Source organism: Megalops cyprinoides, chromosome 12, assembly GCF_013368585.1.
Source record: "Megalops cyprinoides isolate fMegCyp1 chromosome 12, fMegCyp1.pri, whole genome shotgun sequence".
NCBI classification, from domain to species: domain Eukaryota; kingdom Metazoa; phylum Chordata; class Actinopteri; order Elopiformes; family Megalopidae; genus Megalops; species Megalops cyprinoides.
In genome coordinates, this window is record NC_050594.1 from 23,428,834 (window position 1) to 23,451,791 (window position 22,958).

The window sequence follows — 22,958 nt, forward strand, 5'->3', positions numbered from 1 at the left end:
TCCTTTATTTTGGCAGTTACCGGTATGTAAGTCACTCTGGATAAGATAATCTTCTTGGAAATTATTTGTGAAATGTCAAGATGAATACATGCCATAAACCATTACTACAGTGAAGGCTGTAGTTTTGGTAAAGTGCTTTTCCTGAGTGTCAGTGCAGTCAGTGCTGTATCTCAGCAGATTATCGTAAACACTGAGCAGCTGAAGGCCACTGACAACATTTCTGTAATGTTTATTGTTGTTGATATTTCAGCAGACAGACAAAATCGATACAATTCAGTATGTGCTCTGAAAAAAAAGCTGAATTTCTTGGTCCTGATTTCATGCCATCAAAAAGACCTTCGAAAAAGGCAATAACTATGACAAACTATGTCTAATGATTTTAAATTATGCATGTGCCAGAGAGAAAGGGAAGTAGGGAGGGAGATAGGGTTAGAGAGAGAGAGAGAGAGAGAGAGAGAGAGAGAGACTTACGCATGAATGTTGTGTTTTAGATGTGTTTGCATCCCAAGTTTCTTGATTTTTTTTTCTTTTTTTTTTGTTGTCTGTTGAACTGTCGAGATCAAATGGTGCTGTTGGTTTAAAAGGCATTTCTATATTCTGAGAAATCTAAACCAAGGGGAAGTGTCTAATTAGCTGTGTCAGTGCATTTGAAAATCAACACTAACACTGAGTGGCAAATTCTCAGTGAATGTCCCTCTGTGTGACTGTGAAAACAGGCCAAGTCATGGTGAATGCATGAGACTTAGCCTGGTGATGTGCTCCATGCCTGGTATGTCCAACACATTCCCTGGAGATCATTTTCAAGCACTTTCTGCCTTATTCTAGAGCAGTGTTTCTCAAACCTCTCCTGGAGTACCCCTTGTCCTGCATGTTTTACATCTCTCCCTGCTCCAACACAGCTGATTCAAATGATCAGTTTGTTATTAAGCAGCTTCAGGAGTTCATAACGAGTTGATCATTTGAATCAGCTGTGTTGGAGCAGGGAGAGATCTAAAACATGCAGGACAAGGGGTACTCCAGGAGAGGTTTGAGAAACACTGTTCTAGAGAACAAACACAATTTCAAGTTTCAATTAGATATTTATGTTAAATGTTAATTGTACTATAAACCACTTATAATTTGTCAGGAAGCAGCTGTGGGTGTCTTGGTAGTGTCCAATGCAGCATCCATCACACCGCTGCCACCTCTGCTCCCATGTGGTTTTCAACCTTGAGGAGGGGGACACAGTGCAAAGTGAGTGATGGCTTTGTGTGGGACTTGGTTCATATGCTGAGGATCTGCCATAAATGTTGACACTGCAATAATAAATCATATGTGCATGTGTGTGTGTCCAGTAACTGAGTTCAGTTGTATTGGACCAGAAAATATACCATAATCCTATCACATTTCAGATAAACATATGCAGCAGGATATCCATGTTTTGTTTTGGTTTTTTTTCTTCTTTAATTGGCTGTACACACCCATGAGCCACGAGAAGGTGCATAATTCCAAAGTGCAGCTGTGTGGTTATAGCTCTACATATTGCAGACTAGGTTTGTATGATCGGCAGATTGAGAATGTCCAGATTTATAGAAATCCAATGATGACAGGACCATTAATGTATTATATGCAGAACTTCACTACAGGTGTTCAATCACTAATTTTCAATACATTTGTTGTGTGTATTTTTAAAGCCTGTTGAAATCCGTAGAAGTTTAGTTTTTTATGCCCTCACTGAAAGGTTTAATCTCTTGTTTTCTCTTGGCTTGTTTTCACATCTCCAAATCTTAGCGTGTCTACTGACAAAATGTTGCCATAAGTCAGCATTAAAATTAATTTCCTGTTACTTTGATGCAGCACAGTAAATGCAGAGGAGTTTTGTTGGTCATTTACATATTTGTCTTTTGGCTATCAATATGCATGTAAAAAAAAATATATATATATATATATATATATATATATATATGTGTGTGTGTGTGTGTGTGTGTGTGTATACGGTATATATATACCTCAGTTCACTTCTCTGAGGGTCTTCAATGAAAGAGTTATCTGGATCCACCATTTTGATAAGGAAGACTGGTATGTCACCATGGTGAGTGCCAAAAACATATTTATTTCCCATAGCTCAGCTTCCATGCCATACTACATATTTCCACAATAGAAGGGGTAAGACTGAATGAAAATCACAGTTCCAATGAATAATTAGCCTGTCACTCAAAGTTGACTGCGTAAGAGGTCCATAACTTTGCATAACAGACATACGCCATTTGCATTTGAGAGGATATGGAGATAGAGGCAGCAGGCTCTAAATATAGTTGTGTTAGTGTATTATAGTTTACAGGATTTGAAGTAGAGAAAGATGAAAATAATAGTTTTCATATACCTGTAAAATGTTGGAGCAATTTGAAGTTCAATGCATCTAGTTTTATAGTAACCCACATACAATTTGTGTGTTTGTGCCGTCAATGATTTTTCTTGTGTTGACTGGCTTGGAGAATATTGGAGAATACTTCTAGGAAGAAAGGTTCCCAGCATACATTCTGACTGAGAGATGCACTGTAAATGAAAGAGCTTTGAAATAACATGCTGAGAATTTAAAATTGCCACTGGGTGCATAAGGCATATGGCAATTTTGCCCATAGTGCCTTCACTGTCTCTGCATGGCATTTTCACTATTAAAATTGTGGCCACAATCGATTGTTTAGAACAGTGGGGGATGGGTGAGAATTTCAAAAATAGGGGTCTTTAATATTAACCTTACAGAATGATATATCATCCTTCATTTTGCTTCAAGTGCATGACAAATGTTAGCACAATCATTGTGTTGCACACTTTGCTCCTGTTTGATTTCCTCAAATTGTGTGTCTAGGAGATATTTCTACAGAGTACAAATTGTTCATCAACAAGAAAATCCATCTTCTTTTTCTTTACAGAGGAAGATTTAGTTATTCATATGTCAGCACTGAGTTTTAAATATTGTCAAGGTCAGAGAATCTGCATGCTAATTAGCATTACTGAAAATAAGAATAAAAACATCTTACCAGCAGCCCAGCAGACTCTTTTTCCTCCATAAATATTACAGTGCTGTATTACTTATGCTGTTTAAGATAAACCCAGAATGAACCATTAGTGAAAATTTTCACAGTGAAAATTAAGAATAAGATTAAGAATGGAAATCTTAACAAAAAGGTATTCAGAGAAATAAACTATTTCTTAATATTTTTAAGTATGATATATGGCGTGTTTGGTTGTGGCAAGTTGAAGACACAAACTAAAACAATATGACCCAGTTACTTTTGGAACACACAGAAAAAACCTACAAAAGGTTTTCAGATATAATCTCTATATCTAAAATCTTCTACAGCGATTGCTTGGGGGAGCATTATGATTTTCCACAAGATTGCTACTGTAGTATTGTTTCACCTCATGATTTCTATTAATAACACTGCTGCTACTTTGCATGCTTTGCACTTTAAGCTAAAATGCTTGTGGCAACAAAACTGCATAAAACAGGCAGTAAAAAAATCTTTAAATATTGCCAATGTAAATTTCATGTTAATTTTCTCTCCTTTTAAACGAATAAAAGGATTAGTCTGTTGCAGAAATACTCACAGTTTTTTAAGTATGACACCAGGGGCACGGAAGCATTTTCCTCCATCACCTCCTGACCATTATCTGCTTTAGCAGATCTTCTTTGTGCACCTCCTGCATGACAGTGTAAAGATATTTGAAATTCGAAATATTTGAAATTACACCGATAACCATTTAGATTATGGCTTTAGGAAATGGCAATATGGGGCCCAGGGCAATCATGCCATTTTGAAACAATCTCATCGGAGATCTGAAAAGCGCTGGATGCCAATAAATGACTGGCGATAGGGCGTTAATCCTGCCCGCAGTCAGTGCTGCCGAAATGACACCCTCCTCATGACGCATCTTACCAAGGTATACGGATGTAATGAGTTTTGCACCGGTGAAAAAGCCAGGCCTGATTTTCATGAGCCATTTCAGGACAGGAATATGCTTTAGTTAAACCCCACACCTTTATTGATAAGGAAATTATTCATTGTGTTATTTACAGCTTCAGTCAAGCATTTCATAGAGGTTTATACCACTCCCTGACACCACATGCTGTAAATCCCCCGCTTTGTAACAGGAATGTAAGCGACCATAACACAGAACTCAGGCCCTTTGGCAGCATCTTTTTGATGGTAAAGATGTAATTGCATAAATGTGGAAAATTCTCTGAACCAAAAGAGTTACTGCAAAAGACCCTGGATAACATTAAGCACACAATAACAGACTGAAAATGGATATGAACAGGCCAATACAATACAATCTCCATAGGATATACCTTTTATTATTTACATTTGCACTCTACACAATAATTACAGAAGACACTAGCTATCTACAGTGTAGGAGAGGGAACAGGCATGTCAAGAGAAAGGACTGGATCATAAATGGACCTGGGAGAACAGGTCCACAGAGGAGCGTCTTCAGCAGCACTACTTAGTTTACATTTACATTTATTCATTTGGCAGATGCTTTTATCCAAAGCAACTTACATAGGTTACAGTTCTTTACAATGTTATCCATTTATACAGATGGATATTTACTGAGGCAATTGTGGGTTAAGTACCTTGCCCAAGGGTACAGCAGCAGTGTGCCAACGGGGATCGAACCGGCAACCTTTCAGTTACAAGTCCTGCTTCTTAACCACTGTGCTACACTGCCGCCCCCAGTCAGATATGACATCAATGTAATACTGTCAATATCACCAGGAACGCAAATGCTTGTCATAACATTTCTGTACTCATCAAGATTATTTCAAGGCAAACGTGTGAATTTAGCTCTCCATTCAGTTCTCTTCTCTTCACCTTTTCAAGGAATGACTGAATAGTCAAAAATTGTCGTACATCTAAATATTTAAATATTTAATTCATGATATTAATATTATTAATCATGAATTAACTATAGGCCCTCTAGAATTGGACGTACTGCAGTGCTAATTATATAGCACTAAAAATGAATAATTAATTTCAGTGTCGCATCATCACTCAGTCTTTGGCACAGTAACAAAGCCTTGGGCAGCAGGCCTGCAAAGATTCCACAAATGCATGGAGCCTCAAGGAGGCAACCTATGAGATGGGTTTTTTTCATAAATCCATACCCTCGAATTAATTTATTGCGTGCCTACATTAATTCTCTCAAATGAATAAAGTGTACCCACCAAATTGTAAGTCATGCCACTGAATTAATAAACCACACAGTCATTAGTGAGCTGTACTGACAAATGCGTCATTTTACCCTCAGTTTCATAATCAGATCACAGATTGAAACTGTATTTAATTTGGGACTGGACTGAAGGTGTTCAGAAATCAGAAGAGGCTACTCTCAAGTTTATATTTAACTGATAAATACTGTCAGATTAATAAATCTGCAAATTTGTATGAATGTGAAGACATACTTTATTTATTTAATGGCACAAAAATACTCCCTTTAGCAAGCTGAAAAATTACAATGAAGCTGGAGATAGTTATTTTTGCTGTCAATTAGAAGGCCAAATTACCATAAGAAATGACTTGTAAGTCTGTAAGTATTGCTGAATGTTTAATTTTCACAGCCCATGCAACTAAAGCACATACCTACAGTTCAGCAGCAGGTGCAATGCATATTCATGATTGCTGGATGTATTCTATTGTTTTAAACAATTCACAGACATTTTGATAATATGATATATCCACAATTATTAAACAGTATGAAATGAACTGAAATATGAATTGAGATTACACCACATATAAATGAAAAGAAATATGACTTTTGGGGATGTGGTTATTTATGGTACGTACAGCAGCAATAGCACAGCAGTGGTGAAAATGGAAATGGACATTAACTGTGTGTCCTTAAATTTAGCCATTTGACACTTTCGTCAGCTGATTGAACACTGTAAGGTTATCTTGCTACACCTCACACTCCTCTTTGCCAGAAACACTTATATTACACATTACATCCAATTACATTACAATGTATACTATTACTATTACATTGCAATGGGAAAATTATTTTTTTAAGCAAATAGTTAAATGATCGTGTGGTCTTGAGAAAAGTTATATTCAGACTCAGTATAACTTAATACAGAGACAATTAACAAGTGTGAATTCAACAGCATGCATCATTGCTTCAGATTGGTTGGACATGTTGAAACACTTGCTCTGCTTATTGCAATGAATATGCAATGATATTGGATAAATAATGGTTAATTAAATCAATTTTTTGTAAAGTGCTCATTTGTTTTGTTCACTTTTAACTCCGTTGAACACCTAAAATGATTTAGTTTCAGACAGATTCAAAGCTTCATTATGTCCTCTTTTTCTAAAAGAAACATTAAGTTTGTGAAATGGAAACAATTACCTAGCTGCCTCTAGCTGCCTTTGGCTGAAGATAACCAAGGATGCAATAGAAATAGTCTGTTACCCAACCTCAAGCCTGACACTCTGTGCCATCTTTGTGTACAAAGGATATGGCCTTGAAAGGATGTCATTTATGTGAAAAATACAGCTCCTGACACATGCCTCACTCAATGATGCAAAAACATCTTCCCATTGAAACGCATGTCAGGTGGAGAGCTTATCACATGACAAGAGGCCCTCTAGTTGTCATCATTAGAGACATCATGGTAGACATGATGTTCATGTGGATATAGTATGCTTAACCGGCCTGTTTAGGACAGAACCCCTTTAGTGACCTTATTCGTTTTCCGCACAATTATAATCACAAGAACATAAATAATCATAACAAGATTAATGACAAGAACAGGCCATACAGCATTCAGTAACAATAGGATTATTCCAAGTAATATGCTATTCGATGTGAAGGAACTGGAAGAGGCCCTGTGAACAAGTGGATGGTATTTACAAGCAAAACAACATGCCAGTCTGAGGAAGTGATGGATGCAATCAGATTCGCATTACTTAGGAAAAAGCATTATTTTGAAATCAAGGGAACATACCGAGCAATGCTATAGAATTCATTTCTGAAGCACAACAGTTTAATTTTGAATCCCTCCTGCAAGCCCGACCTATCGCAGATGTATTTTTAATCAAGATAAATCACCTTTTTGGCTTCTGTCTCCTGCAACTCTGGCTATGAAAGGCACATTTTTCCATCAAATATGTTTAGAACATGTTTCCCTGGAGGGCATTTATTTATTTATTATTTCATTCATCCATTCATCCATCCATCCATTCATTCCTTCAGTCATCTATTCATTCATACATTCAATTATCACGGTAAAATAAGGATTTCGTTCCTGGTCTTGAAGTTTTAGCTGAACAGAATTCCCAGCATTTAATAAAAGTGTGTACCATTGTGCATTCTGCAGCCGTTTATATGGAATCACAGCCCCATTCCCCGGACACCGGGGCAACAGGGAGCCTGCCTCTGAGATCCGGCCCTATTATATTCACATGCAGTGTGTGCACTCCCCCAAGTCTTCCGCCAACAAAGTTCAAAGACTAAGTATGAGAAGGATTATTATGTCTTGGTGGAATCGCAATACAGATATATGGATCGAAAAAGAAAAGAAACCATGTTAAACTACAGAACGGCATCTGTCACTCCCATCTCGTGGAGCAGTTGAAAAACTGAGAAAAAATAGTAGTGGAGAAACAAATGAACCAAGTACAGGTTCTCCTTGAGTCTCTCATTCAAGGTCAGTATATACAATTTATTTAATAGCCTGGATATCACAGGCCACTTACTGAAACCAAAATCAGTTATTATTATTATTATTATTTTTATTATTATTATTGTTATTATTACTATTATTTTGATTTGGAAACAATTTAGATCCAGGTAAAGGTAAAAGGCACAGGAGGCAGTGATACCATCATCTGAGAAATGAACAAAGGAATCCTTCATTGTCATTTCTGTTTTATCTGATGAGTGAAAACTCAGTGCCAGCCTTTCATGTTGAAATAGAAACATTTTTGAAATCTTACAATAAATCTTCACTGCCAAGAGTGGAATTAATAGGTGTCTTTGACAGCCCATGAAGCCTTAAAAGCACTTTAAAACTCGACTGTTAAGCCATTTTTGTGATTAGGAATAAGTTGAGAGGACATTTTATCTCAGTGCCTCCTGAGACCACGGCAAAAAGTGCAGAAATACAGAGTAAAGTTTTTTTTTTTTTTTGTAACAAAAATGCACCTTCTATTTGGAAAAACACCACAGAAAGAGCAAAGGACTACTGATATGAAAACTACTTACAAACGTATGACCTTGAAAAATACAGCAAAAGTAGCACCCATTAAAAAATTTACTCTCTAAAAATGTACGAATGATAACCACAATTTAACATTCAAACCCTGGATCCAGTTATACATTCATGCAAGTGGTCAGAATCACAGTAGTCAACAATGTGAGACTGCATCTATTTTGGTTTGGGGCAGTACATGTGTTCATGTTAAAATAAACAGCACATGCTAAAATCAATATCTTAAATCCATATATCCTAAAATACTGTTATAATACTCTTTATCACACATTATTTTGTGCATTTGACCAAGTTGGTTTATTTTATTTAAAGTTATCTTAACAATATGTGGAGTGTATCCATCAAGTTCAAAATAAAGAAAACCATGGTTGCTTGACAATTCAATTACCTGTGAGAACAAACTGACAGACTGGCTCTGGAGAACTTGAAGAGTGAACCATTCTGAGCGGTTTCAGTCACAAACAGTTCTAACTAATAGGTCTAGTGAAGGAATAGGAAAGGAACCTCAATCCTAGGCTGTTAAAAGGTTTGATTGCTATATCCATGGATGTGAGCACTTCCTCAGTTTTTCCCATCCTGCCATGTACTGCTGACTGGGCTGCCCAGGATGATGCTGAATATTTTATCTGTTTGCCTGATACATTGACTGTACCCATCAACAGACTTCTGGAAATCTATCCTTTGTGGAGCTACTGCAAAGAGTTTTTGTTGAAGATGAGGTCTTTTTTTTAATCATTTCTTTATTTTGCTGACCTCAAATGGCTTTGATTGATAAAATGACCTTCATCTTTTACACTGCATGTTGTTTCTGACATGCAAAAATCTGTTCTGTGATTTCCAGCCAAGTGAAAAAGACATCTTTGATTTAAAGGCCTGGGCCCATATTCATCAACTGTCTCAAAGTAGGAAATAGGTCACAGGTGCTCAAAAATGTTGAGGTTAACATCAGGTCGGTCCTGCTCTTACTTCTAAGAGTAAAAGTGATTTATCTTTTGTCTTAAAATCACTCCTTCGTTGGCAGGTATTTTAGGAGTCTTTGTAAGCTTGGCTAGACTGTGGAGTTGCCGACGGGAAGCTACATTGAGACAGTATGCACACATTTTTTTCAGGAGGGCAAATAGGATACATTTGACCACACAGGGCAGGTCAATAGACATTGGATAAAGAGATGAGGAGAATATTTTAGGAAAATATTTTAATTTTTTATTTGTCACCGACCCCGTCAGAGATGTCACTCCTTATACAAGAGGAATGTCACCACTTACCGCTTCAATAAATGTAATTTAAAACTCTCCTTGGTGACGGGGAAAAGTTTTTAGTTGAAAACAATTTTGTTCTACTAGGATGTCATCTACTGGTTGGCAAGGGATAATTTCAAAAACTGGCCGATGACTCCATTCCCAAGATAGCTTGCAGGTGCACAGCTTAAGTACATGTCGATGTCAAGTACGTGTCGGTTTCAAGAATTCAAGAATTTCAAGAATTCAGTATTTCAAGCAATATATGACAAAGTATAAAACCTATAAAATATCAACGATGTATAGGGTTCATAGGGTCATGCATAGTGTTGTGGAAAAACTCTCACTTCAGTTCAACTTTATAATGTGAATTTATAAATAGAAAACAACATGCACAATTTATTAATTCATCTGTCTTTCATTAAATGCCATGTAAATAGTTTACTGTTAACCTCTGCAGATGCAATATCAGTATGCACTGAACAACCCAATTTCCATTTCAGACACTCTTGTCTCGAAATGCAGTGTCTGTTGCTGTCTGTGTGTCTCTCTCACATATATATAGTGACTGTAGAGACCTTCACCTCAAAGGATCTATCGTATTTACCCACATATATTTCAAAAAATGGCTGAACATTTACAGTCTTGTCTTTAGGCCTTGAAAGACGAAAGCAATTTTCAAAGTGACTTTCTTACTGACAGATTTAGAAATATATATTTGAAGTTGAAAGAATCATTTTTCTTTTCACCACTAGAGCAGATTTAATGAGTGCACTGGAACAGGCCACCTCCTTTCATGTCTGGAAGCGTAATATTATTTAAGTCATCAATTTACAGAATAATTGCTTTCTGTACATGGGAAGATAATTAAAACTTCTGTTCAAAGAAAAGCCATAAACAAATTGTTTAATTAACAGATGAAAAGGACATGTATCAAAATATTACACATTAATGTACCAATAACTTTGTCTGTTTTGATTGATCAGGTCAGGGAAGTTCACTGTAACCCTTACCATCCTTGCCACATTTACAATCCTAGTACATCATAACAAATTAAGAAATGGGCGACTCAAAGAAATTGTCACATGGATGAATAATATAGCCATCTGTTAATCTTTCCCAACACCCAAATGCACACCCTTTCCTTTTACAAAAGGATTTATCAAAAAAAGTCAGGTATAACCAAGAGCAATACACTTGTGCATTATTATTTATTTTCTTTACAGCCACATAGACAACAACCCCGTCCTGTGGGAGATAGACCGTCTTAAAAGACTAAATTGAACAACACGAACAGCTTGTTTTATTTGTTCAGTAATTTCTCCTTGCACAATGTATGACAATTATTTTGGATTTTATAAGCCCTATAATTTACGTGCTCCTCTTGTTCTTGGCACTGTTCTAATCAGTGTCAGGCAACAGACCAAAATGTGTCCACAAATAGGTTCTTTCCAAAAATATGCTGCCCCTGAACATGGTGTGTGTGTGTGTGTGTGTGTGTGTGTGTTTCTACCCATGGAAACACACGCACACACACACACATGCAGATCAGAAATAAATACAAAATTAAAAATTACTTCTTTAGTTTTAACAATTGCCACAAACAGACTCACATAAACACACACTGCTGCATACACAATGTATATACATGCATACATACATACATCTATACGCCTGGGCTAATGTCTATATGTTTGTCTTGTTTAATAGCAGAACAACATAAAATATTACTGTGACTGTTAGTTTAAGGCCCTTAAGATGCAGAATCATGAGATACTGTATATAGTGATTGCACTTACCTCCATGTAGGATTGTCCTCGATTAACCATCAGAGGTATGCATAGATCAATACAGGAAATGATTTGCAGATTGCTGTACAGCATAATTATTTGCCATGGAAACAACTAAAACCACATGTATATTCATTATCACATGTCAATAAATAAAATTCATGACATTACACAACCACCTATTCATAGAAAATCACTCCTCAGCTTTAAGAATTATTTCTAGCAAGGGCTGAGCGGTGCAGTTGCAAGGATTTGTTGGAACAACACTGACATCTAGTGGCAATAAAATGGCACTTAATAAACACAAAGTGGGATAATGCAGTAAATACTTTCAAGTATAGTATAAATTCATTTACAAAAAACGACTTTTACGTTAAAGATTAATGGTAGCAAAAAAACCCACAAAAACGGGATATTCATGATAACTACCTCTGCATTAAATTCAGCTTAGGCAATGCTAAGGTTTTTTTAGCACATTGATTTGATGTATACTATGATAATCTAGTTACAATGGGATTCTTTGCACAGCATAAACTCACCACAGGGCACACTGCTGAAGACTCCGCTGCAGAAATTAACATAAATCTGATGTCTAAATGGACAACTCACAATACATAGAAATCCATACACATCAAACTTGAAGTACTCATTACTGTTAGTGGACTTACTTTGAAAGTTGTGGCAATGTTCAGATCAGGAAGGTTTCTACCTATGATACCACAAAAAACCTTTGGATGTTTGACAGTTTCATGGTTTTCCTTCATTCTCTCATCATATGAAAACACATTCCCTTAAATGGCCTCAGATATTTTGGGGAAATCGACAATCGTATAAAACAATGGTTAGAGTGCCCATCTCAAGAATGAGAAAATATCCCATATGACCATGATGTGACACTGTCACACTTGCTGTTATACTGTGTTGGTAGATTATTCATCCCCTATTTTATCCCCTTTTCTGCAATGTAAAAGTACTAAGGCCTAAATGTACTGACATGTGAGGACTGAAGACCAAGTTAAATGAAAAAGTACTTACAATTTTGAACCATACACAAAGGTTGGGGGCTAGTTACAGTTTAACCTCCATGGTAAATATGCCACCTGCCTTTTCAAACTAACAGTAAAATAGGATGCATGGTTGTCATGCACAAAATAACCATCAAAAAGTATAAGAAAGTAAATATTGCCTGTCAAGGATAGGTTTGATATGAGATTCAGAAGTTTAAGAGTGGCAAATTGACCATGCTGGTTAAGTTGTAAGAATAACTATTGGGTCAGTTTCCCAGTCGAGAAGTAGACTAAATCTGGGTGTGGAAAACTGACCCATTATATTTCTATGTTGTGACTAAAGTAGTTATTTACTAGAAATACACATTATTGGTAATTTTTACATAGCAACTAATGTATATAGTAATCAAATACTCAGGTGGTTATTTCCTTTATTCCTCTGAGGGATATATATGTTGCTCTTTGAGATCAAGTTTGAGTCATCAGCAATCTTCCCTATAGTAGTACTTACTGTATGAAGTGACCCAATATAATTGAAGTATCACAGCATGTATATAAAAAAACCTTAGCAGTGCAGTGAGTTTAATGCAGAGATAATTTCATGAATTTCTCATCTGTTGTTGATAGATATTTGCTAGCATTAAAGTAGAACAAAAAAGTAGTTTTTGTTCATAAATTTCAGATGTCTCTACCCAGATGGTAATATGACCTTAAAATGACAAAGCTAGCAACAACAATGTTGCAAGCTGCAATGAAAGTAGGCTTACAACGATGTCAACCTTATTTAGTACATTTGAAGGTAATTAGTTTTCTGTAATTTGCAGACCTATTGTCTCCAGCAAGTTTCCTCAGATCAGCTTGGATTTCTTTGTATTCTGCATCAGCTCTCTGAAAATAACTCTTAAACAAATCAGGTTAAATGCGATTCTGACAAGTGATTGGAGAGACTGAAAGTGACATACTCACTGGCCAGTCCTAAACTTGTAGCCTGTTTGGATCCTCTTCTTTCTGTTTGATGTGGCTGTTTCAAACAGAGAGAATGTGCCATATAGCCACAAGTACTGGGCAGTGAGTGATGCATTATCATCAACTGAGAGGGTTTACAAGTTAAATACATATTTTGCCTGAGCAGCTGGACTAATTTATCTAGCAAGCCACCCTAGACTACCACCCTCATGTTTCCTCTGACCTATTTATGAATCAAGTATGCTTACATGGTGTTAGCCGCTTGGGTGGGGGGCTTAGCTATTTGTCATTGACTTATCATGAGTTTTCAGCCCATTTGCATGTTGTATATTGTTAAATTTATTGTGACCTATCCTAAATATAACTATATTAACAGCAGAATTATGGTGAAATAGCAGTGAAATTTGATTCTGAATTTTACCAGTTTGAATTCAAAGGTAGTTCAAAATTATATAATTATAAATTATTATAATTATACTATAATAAAGTTTATAATACATTCTCTGAGATAATGTATTACAAAGGTAGATATTTTACTCAGAATATTAGAGTGGATTATTTACAACTGAATTATTCTGTCATCTCAAAGTAGCATTTCATATGTAGCATACAGGCACAGCTCTTTGCTATAGCAACTTCTCTCTACCAGATATGAGTTTTGGAGGGCATTTTGGGAAGTTTTGCTGTGAAGAGAAGGCAACACTGAAGCATGATATATGGGTGGAAAGATGTGCTCATTCAGCTGTCATTTTAAGAGAAATAATGTATATTGTGATGAAAGCAAAGTTACAGGACTGAAGTTTAATGCAGTGGAAAAACAACAAATTCAAATCTACTGACAAAGCATCCTCCCCACATACACTCACAGAACTTGAATGCTCATCCATTTCTGCTCAAAATGTGGATAATATTATAATATGTGAAATTTCAGTGAAACAGCAGACACATTAGATTGTCGTCCTTCTCCTGAACCTGCAGGGTAGTCCACACTCCTCAGTGTGGGCATTGTGTTAAATTTGTGATACTCAAAAAAAAAAATCTATTGGAAAAGAGGACATTGTGTCTGAAGAAACACACAGTTTGGATTCTACTTTGTCCATTCATTTCTTTAATACCAATCTTAGCATATGTGTCAAAAACACTTCACTGTCACTTTTACAAAGTAAATGTTTGTATGCATATATGTATGTATATGAAAGTGTGTCTTGTGTGAGAAGCTTTGGAAATTTTTGTGCTGAATATCCATATGGTTGTGGCTGTTACATAAGTGGGCATGCACACATGCCTCATACATAAACTCATGGCACACCACTCACTCAGCAATCTAATATGTATTCCCCAGACCACTCAGGTAAGCAGCACCTGTCAAGTACAGTTATCTGGGTGATATACAAGTGTAAGTGATGTATGAAATCAAGTTTGGTTTGCTGTAATTAAGCTGTTTAAGGCAGATGAAGGTAAAGCAGTGGTATGCTGTGTGAATGTGATCTTTCAATTTTAACACTCCAGCAAAAAAAAAATAAATAAATAAATAAATAAAAGAAAGTTTCTCAGTATGTTAAGCTGGAGTCTTTGAAATGATTGCTAAACCAATGAATCCAAGTGATTGACATAATCATAAAAAGCCATGACAAAAGGTGAATAATTCAAAATAATATTTAAACAGCTTTACCTTCTTAGTTGTAGTTCCTTCTTTTTCTTTGTATTATTATTCTGGTTGTTGTAGCCTATAACTAAAAATCACAGAGGCTCCAAAGGGACAATCAGTGGAAACGCCATAGCGACGGTATGCAGCGTTTGGTCTCATCTGAGATAGGGTTTTTGCCGCTTGAAATGTTATTTCGATGTAAGGAGGGAATGCGTTTACAGGAAATTTGGTGAATTTCGCCCTTGACGGACGTGTTCTTTTGTGAGCGTGGCTTGTAACAGTGCTATCATCCAGGTTCAGTAACTTTTAAATCAGCTGCTACATAGTTAATTCGAATCACTTTGCGCTGCTACAAGCCGATCCACATGTTTTTAACATCAGTGAGCTTGCGCAGAATTGAATTGAACTGAGCACAGAATGACGCCCTCAGACGCAACCACATCCAGCAACAAGACTGCGTCTGTTTGCCTAGCAACGGCGAGAGCGAACATTTCAGGAGGATGTCCGGTGAAAATAAAGAAAATAGTCGGTGCGCAAAACGGATTTTTATAAATCGCATCGACACTTACTCATCTAAATGCATTGCGAAGGTAAAACCATTCCTTACGCTATTTCTGAAGCTTTTATTCTGTCCTACCCCTGCCGAAAACTTTTGCACAATGCTGCGAGGGCATGGGCATGCTGGGTTTACTTGTCAATAACACTGGATAAAACTTAAAATTTGTCGCCTGAAAAATAGCTGGCGAATATGTCGATGTAATTAACTGGTTAGTGACACCTGCCTCGGTTTCTTATTACAACGAGCAATAATAAAATGAAGCGACTAAGTTTGTAACGTTGTTGAGCCATTTGTAACATTCGCAGCGGTTTGAACCTCCTGAAGACTATTGTACCACTATACAAATATACAAATATAAAAGAAAGTCCCCAACTACCTCATCTTCTGTGGTAGTCTGTTAACGTTATGTATATATGGGAATTACGTGTGTGTAGCTTTGCGTGTAACTTTGTGTCTATGTATGCGTGTAGTTGGCCATGTGTGCACAGTATGGCCTATGTATCGACCTGTATGCATTACGTATTTATTTATGGTGACGTTGCAGTTTCTGTCTACCTGTGTTGCTGGTGCATCACTGGAGGAGGCCAGCGAGGTCGAGATGGAAGAGGAAGAGGGCATAATGTCTCAGGATGACCAGTCTAAAGTAAAAAAAGGAACTTTTGAAATAGTAGGAACTGTCAGGAGCAAAACACAGGAGGAAAAATCTAGTTTTGTAACGGAACTTTATTGTGTGAGTAAGATACACTGTCTTGGAAAAACGAAAACAAACAACCAACCAAAAAAGTTTGTTAAAAAGTGTTGTCCCTCATGTTTTGATGTGCTGGCTGTTTTTGCAGTCATTGACTCAGCAAGAACTTCTGTTGAAGTTGATGGACTGTGATGTTATCATTTATAACATCTCTGAAAATGCTGAGCAGATAGAGGAAGCATCTTGGGCGATTTCAGGTACTGATGAGCTATATCATCCTGTTGGTCTCTACATTTGACAAAAATGATTACAATGTCCATCAAAGTGATTCTTAATTGAATTCAATTTCAGCCCTGCATGCAGACTTGGACAATTTTAGCGGTTCAAAGATGTTCATCTTGATATCAACTGTGATGACCTGGGCCCTGAGCAAGCCTATTGATCCAGTGAGTGTTTTTGCCTGCATTAATCTTGTCCACTTTTGACTTTACATTATTTTGGCATGCAGTTAAATGGTTAGTTCATGAAATACTGACAAGATTTTTAAATTACTTTAACATTTGAAGTGATCATTTTTTACCATAGGATCAGCCTGAGATTCCCTTCACAGAGGAGGATTACAGAAGACGTCGACCACATCCAAACTTCAAAGATCATATTACTGCAGAGAAACTTGTTGTTAAAATGGGAAAGACAGTAAGCATTATTGCAAGGGCAATACAACAAATTACAGTTTATGGAGAACAATTTTTAAATCTTAATAAAATGTTCTTCTGGTTTGTATCACCCGACCAGCATAACATTAGATTTATCTTTCAGAATGAGTCGAGGCTTTCTACCTATGTTGTAGCTTCAGGGCTGCAGTATGGAATGGGAGAGAACACCTTCCACTTCTTTTTCAAGGCAAGTCATAATATCTGTGATTACTGATGCCATGACAGTTATTGTTGTTCCTGGGTGCAGTTTTTTGCTAATATCTCATGCTTTCTTAAATCCCCCCTTTTTAGACTTCTTGGTTGGGAGAGGTTTACACAGTTCCTGTCTTTGGACCAGGCGACAACATCATTCCTACCATCCATGTCAATGGTTTAGCAGGGTTTGTTCTCATATTTAGTGGAAACACAAAATCTTATACACAACATAAACCTGTGATTCCTGTAAATTTAGATTAAAATGACTATTTGTCCTTGTTTTTCTTTGTAAGTGTGGTCCAGAACGTTATAGATCACAAGCCAAAGACACATTATTTGGTTGCAGTGGATGATTCTAAGAATACACTTCAAGATATTGTGAAGGTGAGCCATATGTTTTAATAAACAATGAGACAGTAATAGGTTCACTGATATAAAATATATAATCGTAGGCTGTGTCCTTCACCTAGGTCATAAGCCAGGTGCTAGGACCAGGAAAAGTTGAGAATGTCCCAAAAGAAGATGCCTTCCTCCTGAGAGATCTTACGGTACATATGAAACAAGTTCACACTCCCACACACACCATGCAGCACTTCTGTAGGCTTTGATGGAAAAAATCTGTTAAATGTGGTTGTTTGCATGTAATGTGGTAGCTCTATTTCAAGCTGTATGTAAATTTGTTCATTACAAAATGCATTTTAGCTCACACTGTCATTAAGATTGTCCGACAGTACTATTAACATGAAAAAATTAATGTGCACTTTCTGTAGCAAACAGACATTGATGGCCTCTTTGTCAATTTGCGGATTGAAGCTGTCTTTCTGAAGGAATATCTGAATCTCCACTGGGTGTGTGAATCTGGAATTGTAGAAAACATTGATAGTGTTGTGGAGGAATACAAGCAATCCAGGGGACTTCTGGTAAGTAAGCAGACGTGGCAGTCTACGTAAGCAGATCATAATCTTGAGCATAATCCTTCAAAATGTTTGTGTACCCTTTTCATTTACTCCTAATCATAATTTATAAATTACACAATCTGCAAATCTGGAAAAAAAACACAACAACGCCAAGGTCAATAACTTGTCTTTATGGTGTTCTTGCTTCTAACCACAATTTGTGTGCAACTTTTTGATGAGATTTACACAAAAACTCCTATGAGAACATCAAAGCCAATCCATTTTTAATGGCTGACAAAATCTCTATGAGAGATGAGGCTGCAAGTATTGCATTAGCCCTAATATTTGTGTCCAGCATATTCTGTTGTCCTTTCAACTTTATTTCTACTCTTTGTACTCATACTTTTTAAGTTGCTCTGGATAAAAGTGGCAACTAAATGACTAAACATGAATGTAAATATAAGGCAGTTTTAATTATGAGGATATTCACATTTAATTAAAACTGCCCTATATTTACATTAATGCTTTGCTCTCAGTCAGGGGAAAATGAATCTTAATGGATGTAATAGAAGAAGTGTATGCATCTACTTAAAAATGTGAAGTATATTTTCTTAGAATGTAATATAGTTTTCTCTTGGAAAATCGAACTTTCGCTTGGCTTCACCATATGTATAATGTATAATGAATGTATCCAAGATAATATAATGGTCATAACAACACCATTAAATGTACATAACTGATATTAATGGTGTGTACGAATGTGTGTGTGTCTGTGTCTGTAGCCTAAATATGTACAGTACAGAAATACCTTTATTTTGTGTTTTCTAGCCAATCCGTATCTGCATCCTGGGACCTCCAGCCATTGGTAAAAGCACAGTGGCAGAGAGGATCTGCAAACATTACAAACTACATCACGTCAAAGTCAAAGATGCCATTACTGAGAGTGTCACACAGCTGGTCAGTTTTCCATGTGAGCTATAGCTGATTTACATGCCCTTTAACTGGGAAGATGATGGGAATAGATATATTTCTGCATCTTCCAGTTTCACTTGAACGTTTTTTATGCCATATTAATTGTTTGTGTTTTAAGCTGTGTTATATTAATAATCTAGGTTTGTCTGCAGCTCTGAAAATGTTCAAGACACATATATATATTACATGGTAGACAAGCAAAGTGAGATAACATTGCTTTCATTATCATCAGGAAAAAATGGTTCAGATGGAAGATGTGGAAGATGAAAATGAGAATGATGACACAGTGGGTGCTGCACAAGAATTCCTTGAAGCTCTAAAAGAGAGCATGGATCAGAATGGAGGTAACTGAGTTACAGTCACAAAAGTAGAAGCAAGCTATTCAATGTCTTGTATCAACTTGTGTTAAAATCTGAAGACTAGCAGGGAAAGAAGATTTCTGAGATTCATACATTGCATACATTGATAGCAATACTCTACTCTAGCATACTTGGATACTGATAATGCATTCCTTTAGCTTAATTCAATCAGATAATGCTGGATAATTATGCTTATATGATTAAGAATGTTGATTGTCTTTTCTTTTAGGCCGTCTGGATGACCAGTTTGTCATTCGAATCATGAAAGACAAGCTCAGTTCAAAGCCCTGCAAAAATCAAGGATTTGTTCTTGATGGTTTCCCTAAAACATATGAGCAAGCCAAGGAGCTATTCAATGGTAATATATGTACAAAATATATACATGTACAAAGACTGTATTGGTTATTAATGTTTTAGTGCCTTAACAAATTTTATTTTGTTTTGTGTCTAGCTGATGAAGATGAACCAGAGGATACAAGGTCAAAACTGCCTCCATTCAACAAAAAAATCATTCCAGGTATGTGATAGGAATGTACATGTACATGTTTCACTCCTGTACATGTGTTTATAAAATTATGTAGAGCAAAAAGAAAGATTATTCATTGTTAAAAATCTGTATTATCCTGTAAACTAACTTGATGAATTGTTCTAGTTGCCCAATTAGCTTGTGATTAGCACAAGCATTAGCTAGGGCAGCGTTTCCCAACCTTGCTCCTGAAGGCACACCATCCTGCATATCTTCTATCTATCCCTGCTCTACCTACCTGACTGAACTCATCAGTGGCACTTTTGATTAGCTGAGCACACCTGATTTAGTCAAGCAGGAAGGATACATAGAAGATATGCAGGACAGTGTGCCTCCAGGAGCAGGGTTGGGAAACAAGGAGCTAGGGGTTACTAAAGTAGCAAATTACTAAAGTAGCAAAACTAGACACAGACATGCAGATACACATACAGAAATCCAGCATGACCACTGAATAATACTCTAGGTTTTGTCTTAAAATTTGATGGCAAACAATAAGACAAGTGGTTTTTATTTGTTTGTCTGTTTTAGTGTAACAGAACATCATTGTGCATCTTGATAATGTTGATAAACTTGAATAAAGCATTCCAATAAATGAGGCAGCATTACAAAAATTGATGAAAGTTGTAAATAGTCGTAGAGACTTAAGCCTTTCAAGGCTTTAATCAAATATTATTTGAATTTACAGATATGTATGCCACTGTTGCTAACTGAGAAAAAAAAAACATTATGGTTTGATTGTTGCGGTTTGATTCTGTGAAAACATTGTTTTTGTTCTAGGTCTTTAATCATGGAAAGTGTATGGTGTCCTACATCTTGGATCAGGGATTTTTCTTTTTTCTTTAGAAAAAGAAAACAACTTGACTGACAGCTCTAAGAACAGATATAGTTACAATTGCAGTGAATAGTTATGACATGTTTAATCAAAACATTGCGCTCTCCATGAGTAAAAGTGAAATAGGACTTTTTAAATTTTATAACATCTGTGCTGCGTTTAGTAATGATACTATTTTAATCTTTGTTTTAGAATTTGTTTTGTCTCTGAATGCAACGGATGCTTTCCTGAAGAACCGTGTGCTAAATCTGCCAGAGAGCGCAGTGGAGGGAACACACTACACGCAGGACCAGTTCCCTCGACGTCTAGCAGCCTTCCGGGAAAACAACGTCGAAGATGAAACTGTCCTCAACTATTTTGATGAATTAGAGATTCACATTGAGCACATTGGTAATGCAACAGTTCAATATCCAGATTTCCTGCGTGAGGAGAAGGTTGCTTGATCCTGGAAGGCCACAGAATCTGCTAATTTGTATTTTACGTTAGCCTTAAAGCAGGTTTAACCCCTGTTACACTCCATGTGTAAAAAAGTGAACTTCACATTTGCAAAAAAATTTTAGATTCCAACCTTACAGAGGAACTGTCTGTGTGAAGATGGCATAGAAGGTAATGCAGATATTATACGCCTTTTCGTTCAGAAATAACCAGCAGTGATGACATGGAGTACTTGATTGTGATGGAGAAAATCAAGGAAGTTGTGGGGGATGCCAGAAACTATGGCTTGACATCAGAGGAGCTCGAGGAGGAAGAGAGAAGGAAGGCTGATGAGAGGCTGAAGGAGGTGGCAACAGAGAAGGCAGAAACTGAGAGAAAAGAGGCCAATGAGGCAGCCAGTAGGGTTGCACGATGGGAGGAATGGGTAAGTTAAGTGGCATGGTTTGCTCCTCCCACTTCAGCGCTGTCATTTATGTGACTAGTTTCATGTTCATGTCAGCAGTATGTTAACTCATATAACTGTCAGCTGCACGTCACACAGGATCAGGTAGTACATTTATCTGATATTAAATTAAGAAGTGTCATTAGCTAAATACTTCAAAAATTGAAAACAATTCATTTGAATGTAGAGTGTTTTATGAAATCCTTTATTAAATGAAAATATGAATATGACATTATTTACTTGAATATCACCATTCAAATTGGTAGTGCTATATGGTCTACAATGTTGTTGTCCTTGAATAAATTTTAAAAATAATAATTTGACACTCATTTCTGACTGTGTGCACAAATGTATCTTTTTTGTTGCAGTGGTTTATCATTCAAGATTGCAATGATGGTCTTTTAGTACGAAACTATGGAATGAGGCATTCTATAGTCTACGCTGCAAATGCCTCATTCCATAGTTTCGTCCCTCCAGTAAGTGGAGTGTATTGTAATATGTTACATATAACCCCTGCAGGATGTTAATCTAAAAGTAATATTTCTTATTTGACAATGGGAAGGCACTCATTTAATGCTGATGACCAAAGAATCAACAGTTAAATAATCATTTTTTTCCACTGGCTAATATTCACACAGTTATATTGTCATGCTTTTTGTTTTTGTGCTCCTCAGAGTAAGCGTATGGAAGAGGTAAATAAGCTGGAGCAGGAACTACTGGAGGCCCAGACAGTTCCCTTGCGAAACTATCTAATGAAGAACGTGATGCCAACCCTCACTCAAGGGCTGATCGAGTGCTGCAAAACAAAACCTGATGATCCAATAGATTTTCTGGTACATTGTCCCCTCATTACCTTTGTTAAAAAATCCAATTATACTTAAATAACAATGTTTGTATTAACCAGAAACATAGCCACGCTACAAAAATATACAGAGAAAGATTATAGTTTTTAATCAAATATTGAAGTTATATGCCCAAATTGTTTTGAAATTGTTAACATTATTGTGATGAAGTTACTATTTTTGTTGTGCATTTTCTCTGTTTCAGGCAGAATACCTCTTCAGAAACAATCCTCAAGTCTGAAGCATACTGCAAGGCATACTGCAAAGTAAATCTATTCCCCTATTCATTGATCATTAATGTAGGGAACATTCTTGCAAGGCAGTGGCATCGAATGAATAATGAATGCACCTGCCCATGTTGAGGTGTATGACATCCAAAAATAATGAGTGTCATTGTATAATAAAGCACACATATGTTTCAGTTTGTTATTGCACTCATTTCAACATACAGGGCAAGTAAAGATAGCCCGTAAGGTGAAGAGGTGGCTTGTGTTTGACAAAAATAGTGAAATGTCCAATATGGCAGTACTCGTGTTTATATTGCAAAACAATATGTATGAATATATGTGTGGAGGCCATGCCATTTGACTTTA

The 22,958-nt window shown here is 36.5% G+C and overlaps 1 protein-coding gene across 1 annotated transcript; it reads left to right on the top strand.

The window, feature by feature from the left end:
- Window positions 1–15,403: 15,403 nt before the first annotated feature.
- Window positions 15,404–22,606, top strand: LOC118787276 (adenylate kinase 7-like). The gene is made up of 18 exons (XM_036542788.1): window positions 15,404–15,493; window positions 16,007–16,192; window positions 16,299–16,407; window positions 16,502–16,596; window positions 16,736–16,846; window positions 16,970–17,053; window positions 17,158–17,246; window positions 17,355–17,445; window positions 17,532–17,609; window positions 17,832–17,981; window positions 18,786–18,914; window positions 19,162–19,273; window positions 19,518–19,646; window positions 19,740–19,805; window positions 20,839–21,036; window positions 21,285–21,505; window positions 22,198–22,356; window positions 22,571–22,606. Exons 1-18 carry the CDS (start codon window positions 15,404–15,406, stop codon window positions 22,604–22,606), a joined length of 2,133 nt encoding a protein of 710 aa, XP_036398681.1.
- Window positions 22,607–22,958: the final 352 nt, after the last annotated feature.

What these genes read in the sequence shown, in the direction of transcription:
- LOC118787276 (XM_036542788.1), top strand. Translation starts at nt 15,404, where the DNA reads ATGTCCGGTGAAAATAAAGAAAATAGTCGGTGCGCAAAACGGATTTTT. An exon ending in TGAGCAAGCCTATTGATCCA is followed by an intron (nt 16,597 to 16,735) that starts GTGAGTGTTTTT and finishes TTTTTACCATAG; the next exon opens with GATCAGCCTGAGATTCCCTT. An exon ending in CACTTCAAGATATTGTGAAG is followed by an intron (nt 17,446 to 17,531) that starts GTGAGCCATATG and finishes TCCTTCACCTAG; the next exon opens with GTCATAAGCCAGGTGCTAGG.